A 6,181-nucleotide genomic window follows, 5' to 3' on the forward strand; every position below is an offset into this window, starting at 1 on the left:
CGACCCTTTCATAAGGGTCACCTAAGACCATCCTGTATATCAGATATTTACATTACGATTCATAACAGTAGCAACATTACAGTTTTGAAGTAGCAACAAAAATAATGTTATGGTTGGGTCACAACATGAGGAACTGTATTTCAAGGGCCAGAAGGCTGAGAACCACTGGTCTAGATGAACTAGGAGAATATAAAACAGAAAGTGATTAGGAGCACAAGAGTGGAACAGTTAGAATCTTCTGGAGTTAGTATAGTGACAGCCCTCTGTGCCTCTCTCCCACCCCAGATTCCATCCCTACCCTCACTCCTTGAGTGGGTGTTAAAGGGGCTGTTCTGGAAGTGGTAGAATTTAAGGTAAGCTTGGAAACATGGGCAGAGTTTCGATGACCTGGGTTCCTCACCCTCAGAAACTCAAAGAAACCCTTTAGAATACTTGCTTTCCCCCCCGCCCTTTGACATTTTGCATCTGGCTACAGCCTTGGGTTGGAGGGTAATAGGAAAAACCAGCTCTGACCTGAGAATCAACCTCTCGACTCTCATGCTCTGTTGTGTGTGCCAGTGCCTCCTATCCATGTCCTCAGTGAGTGATGACAAGAGTCTTTCCCTCGGGGCTCTATATCTACCGGTTTTCCAAGGTATATAATTCTGTCTAGAATACTGATTAGTTCCACAAATATATAGAATTATATTGAAATGATGTTTTTTTAGGTTGAGTTTTAACCTGATGACAGCTCTTAACTTCATGGGGGTTTTGGTGTCTATTTCCCCAGGATGAATTCCAAACCTATTCTCGGAAAAAGGTAATGTGGATCTACCTGTCAGCATTAAACAGCGCATTTGGTCTCACTCCTGACCAACCTCTCATTACAGATGAGGAGTGTCTCATAAATAGAGCTATAAGAAAGCCAGAACTAAAGGTAAGTACATTCATGGTTACTGCTGAGGCTAGAAAATTTTAATCTTCCCCCCTCAAAAATGTAAGATTAAATTCAGATCCTCCACTGTGTTAATTTTCAGTTGACAGTGTAGATCATTTAAATGGTTATGACAACCTTTGACCAATTACTAAATTCTGCCCACCTCTAATATTAATTGCTAATAAATTGAGGTATACCAAGATTAATATGATGCCATGTATATAGTAGATGTTAGCTACATATTAGCTCTTAGTAGAATCAAGCCCTGTATAATAATCTATGTAACAGAGTTTATTTTGCAATAATCTTAATCACCAGGAATAGCCCAGGAGTTACCTGCAAGATGACCTTATTTTGAGTCTGTCATTCAAATGTGTTTGAGTTATCTCCACCTCTCCATATTAGATGAGCACTGCTTGGATTAGGACTAGTTAACATTCATATTAAAATATTTTATATGACTGACCATTTTCTTGTGTGTGTGTGTGTGTGTGTGTGTGTAAACAGCTGTTTAAATTAGTTTTATGAGCTCCAGGTCAATTTTAAAACATAACAACAGTCAATTGTTGAACAGTTTCTGTATTGTTAATTATTATTACTCAAAATCAAAAGAGGTCAAGGACCTCCAACTAACAATTGCTTAATCTGTTAGGTGGCCACTCACCTGGAGAAATAAACGTCCCAAATCACCCTTATGGACATGGCCTCAGAGTATGATTAAGCTCTGGCATCTTTAACTGCATCAGACAAATAAGTGGACAGACAAATGAAGGAATGCTCAAGTAAAGAATCAAAATATGAGGAAGGGGCAGAGATCTTGGAGTGGAACATTCTGGTACCCAGGCTTGATATCTTCATTTACCAGCATAAGGCACAGGGAGTTTGGCTAGTTACTGCCTTTCTGAGCTTTGAGTTTCTTAATTTGTAAAATAAGAGTAGTTACTTCATCTTTGCCTGTTTCTCAGGACTGTTTGATCCTAAAAGGAGAAGAAGGATATTAAGGTGATTTATATTCATAAAGGACTGAAACTTTCATTAAAATTAGAGATGTCACAGGCTCATCCATGACAACACTGATGGCAATAACAAAGACAACAAAACGAAAATGATAACCAGTCAGGGCCTTTTATGGGGAGTTTGGAGACTGCAGCTAAGAACTTTGCCAAGTTTGCGAACATAAGCTAAGAGAGACTCTATAAACCATCTGGTAGGATTGCATGCAATATTGAAACCCAGGGTCTACCTGTTCAACAGGATGTTCTTACAACATATGCCAATAAGAAACGAAGAGCAGGAAGCCCAGGGAGGGGAAGCTTCCTGGATCTGAGCTGAAAGAGGAAATTCACCCTGCAGTTTGTGGTTTCACAGCCTGATTTCCTAATTACTATTCTTTTGGTCTCAAATTCCAGGAAATGGGCAAATAAACTCCACCTCTAGCAAGTATAATGCTTACCCTCTTACCAGCTTAGAGCCTAGAAGGTGATGAGGGAAGCAGAGAAACTCTAGGCAGAGATATTTCCTGCTAGGCGAATCTCAAAGGCATTTAAACGGTCTATGACAGAGTCATTCTTCTTACTCTGAAGAATGGCTCTAGAAATTGTCAGGAGTTAATGGAATTTCTTTTTTCTGGCCTGAGGTAAAACTTATCAGTAACCTCTTTATTCCTCATTATTGCTGCCTTCCTCTGCTGATGTTTTGTGTCCAACACGTTTTATAAATTTCTCAATCTCAGTTTGTGGTTTCACAGCCTCTTGACCCATGTTCGCTAACTGGGCAGTGGCCTCACATTCTACCATCATTTGTCCTTTAAAATTTTTCCAACATGAATTTTGAACTTATAGACTTAATAAAGTAGGGGACCCTCCCTTTCTACAATTCCTGGAAGTTATGGGATTTTCAGAACTTCTGCGACTAGCCTGATTATTAGGTTATTTGAGAAACTGGACTTGGGGCCAGCTGGGCTTGAGTTTGAATTCTAGCCTTGCTTCTTTATAGTTTCAATATTGGACAAGTTACTTAATCAAAATGAACTTTGGGGGTGAAGTGAAGATGAAAATAATATCTGTCCTACCACAGGGTGATGAAAAAGACTAAAGAGGATGTGTAAAAAGCTCCCAAGTACTCATAAACAGTAGCTATGATTATCATCCAGCTCCATTAGCAAAATTGCAGGGAATATGAGAAAGGAAAAGAAGATGGTAGGCAAGAAATTTGAGTTTCAAAGATGGGCCATGACAACTATCATAATCTGTGCTGGTTACTTTCAAATACTCTTCTTCACTCTAACTTGCAACTTGTGAAGGAGAAAGAATCATTTCCAGTAGCAATTAAGTCAAACCTTATGCTCAAAATCAATTGGAAAATAGGATTTATTTTTAAAAGATATTATGCAACCAACCTCATTGAAATACATCCATTCTGTAAAAACAAAAAGTGCAGCATTTAACATTCTTACTTGGAAACTACAAGTGTGTGTGTGTGTGTGTGTGTGTGTGTGTGTGTGTGTGCATGCTTACATGCACGCACTGTGTACCTTCACATGTATTTATTGAATAGAGTTCAGAGATTCATTTGAGGTAGCCCAGGTCTTGGAGCTGAGGAATTTAAACTCTATGTCTAGTTGACATATGGTGTACAAAATATTCTTTCTTTTATTTAATAAAAAATGTATTGAGCACTTATTATGTACCAGCTATATACTTTTCCCAGTTTTAGTATTTATCCTATTGTTATGTTGACTATAATATTTGTATGTATAGGACATGTTCAAAGGAGTGGCAATGGAACTCAATAATGATCTGACCTTGACTTATTCACCAAAAAATTGAGGTGCAGAGACATTTAGTTGAAGTTCTCAAGGACACAATTATTAGAGTAGCTATAAAAGGAAGTCTTGAACAGTTTCTTGACTTTGGCTGCACACTAGAATTACCTGAGGAAATTAAAAAATATTTATACCCAGCTGCACCCCAGATATATGAAATCAGAATCTCTTGGAGGTGGGACCCAGTATCACAACTTTTTCAATGCTCTCCAGTTGATTCCAATGGTCAAAATGAAGCTATAACCATTGTTCCATAGCAATATGACAGACTCACTGCTTTTCTTTGTGTTTAATTAGGTCACCAGTTAATGGAAATTCAGATTCATATACAAAGTTGCTTAAAGAAACCAGAAACAAAAAGGCAAAATTGCCATAAACATTAGCCTTTCCTTTCTTTCCCACCCGACACTCAGATCCTCACTTCCTGGAGCACTTTTTCTTGCAATAACCTTATCACCCTCTTCTAGTACCAGCTACCAGCCTAATCCTCTTTAGTGCCCCTTTTGTAGTGTACTCTGCAAGTTCGTTAACTCTAAGATAAAGTCCTACATACCTCATCTAGCATTTAAGGCAGTACTATCGGATCTTGTTTATTTTTCCTTTCTTTCCTTCCTTCCTTTCTCCCTTTCTTCCTTTCTCTCTCTCTCTCTTTCTCTCCCTCTCTCTCTCTCTCTCTTTCTCTCTCTCTCTCTCTCTCTCTCTCTCTCTCGCATTAATCCTCACCAGAGAATATTTTTTCATTGATTTTTTAGGAAGAGTGGAAAAGAAAGGGAAAGACAGAGAGAAACATCAATGTGAGAGAAACACATCAATTGGTTGCCTCCTGCACAGCCCTGGGGAGGAGCCTGCAACCAAGGTACATGTCCTTGACTGGAATCGAACCAGGGATCCTTTTGGCCTGCAGGCTGACACTCTATTCATGGAGCCAAACAGGCTAGGGCTGAGTTTTATTTATCTTTCCACTCTCCTTCTCCATTTATTAAACAGGCACACTGACTTGCCCCTCTTCCACAACTAACTTGTGCATAATGTCTTTGAAATGCTCTCTTGCCATCTCATCTGAGCAAACTTCTTCCAGTCTTTCAAGGCCGCAGCTCAGATGTTATTTTCTCCATGATGCCTCTGTCACCTGCCTTCTCCATATTTCTATAGTATTTTAATACTATATTTTTACTTTTTTAAATTTCTTTGACTTATTTATATTTGATGGTATGGTATAGTTTGCTTTGTAATGTGTTTTCTTTCCTTGTTAGGTTATAAGGTAGTGGAATGCAGAGACTGAGTTTTATTTAGATACTTATCCATATAATAGACCCAAGATTCAGGTTGTTTGAATGATGGCTTCTAATGAAGAATGCCATTTGTTTAGTTGGAAAGGATAAGACAAGTTAGGAAAAGATAAAATCTTAAATACCCATAGTAGGGCTCTATCTTTGCTTCTTCCACAAATGCTTCTTTAGCCATTAAACGTCATATATATGCTGATCCTCAAACAAGAGACTTTTTTAGTACTTTTATTTTGTAGGTGAGATACATAAAAGTGCAGAAAATAAGATATGTTTGGAACAACTTAGAAGGACAGTTCCAGAAAATTGGGTAAGTTGTTTTAACAATTGCAAACAAAGAAAAATGTTATCTCAAAAATATTACTGCTAAATATATCTTTCTCATTATTATTATTTTAGCTCTTTGGAAGACTGGCTCAGTTCTGCCAAGATACATCTAAAATTTGGATCAGGTCTAACAAGAGAAGAACAAGAGATTAGGTACCATGCATTTTGTTATCTACACCTATTCAAAAGGCTTCCTACCAGTTAGCCAAATAGATAAGTTAATCATCATCTTAACTGATCAACATCAGAAAACATTATAATGCTCTCCTTAGTTGTATTGAATCAAATGCTTTAACATATGTTATTTCACCTTATCAGAGTAGCTTTGTGACGCAGGTAGAACAGACACCTCATTCATCCCAACATAACAGATGAGAAATCTGAGGCTAAGAGAGGTTTAATGATCTGCACAAGAGCATACAGATGGGGAATGATAAAGAACTGAGTCTCACACTTCTGACTGTAGGTTTGGTGCTCTTTCTTTTCTACACAAGTCTTCTAAGGTTATTATAATAATAAGGTTGAGCCAGTTTTGACTGCAATCAGGAAATATACATTATCCTATGATAACATAGTTAAGTAAAAATTGTGGAGTGGCAGAAGAATACCATGCAAGACATACAGCTCCACAATTCCAAATCAGTTACTAGGCAAAGAAGTTCTAGGAAAGGCATTGGATTGAATATCAAGAGCCTGTCACTAATTCACCCTGTGGCTTTGAGCAAATAGTTTCTCTTCTCTGGGCTTTAGTTTCCTAATGGTTGAAAGAGGAGGAGAACTCTATAAAGGCCGTGCTGGTCCTAAGTTCCTAGATTCTCACATTTCCCT

At 38.0% G+C, this 6,181-nt stretch overlaps 1 protein-coding gene across 1 annotated transcript in view; it reads left to right on the forward strand.

Moving 5' to 3' along the window:
* The window catches only part of ATP13A4 (ATPase type 13A4), a 124,055-nt gene that overhangs the window by 48,324 nt on the left and 69,550 nt on the right, over positions 1–6,181 (forward strand). The window contains exons 3-5 of the mRNA XM_015562805.1: positions 770–916; positions 5,266–5,336; positions 5,426–5,506. Coding sequence (XP_015418291.1) covers positions 770–916; positions 5,266–5,336; positions 5,426–5,506 — 299 coding nt within the window. The remainder of the gene's footprint in view (positions 1–769; positions 917–5,265; positions 5,337–5,425; positions 5,507–6,181) is intronic.

This window comes from Myotis davidii, unplaced genomic scaffold (assembly GCF_000327345.1).
Source record: "Myotis davidii unplaced genomic scaffold, ASM32734v1 scaffold557, whole genome shotgun sequence".
Lineage (NCBI taxonomy): Eukaryota > Metazoa > Chordata > Mammalia > Chiroptera > Vespertilionidae > Myotis > Myotis davidii.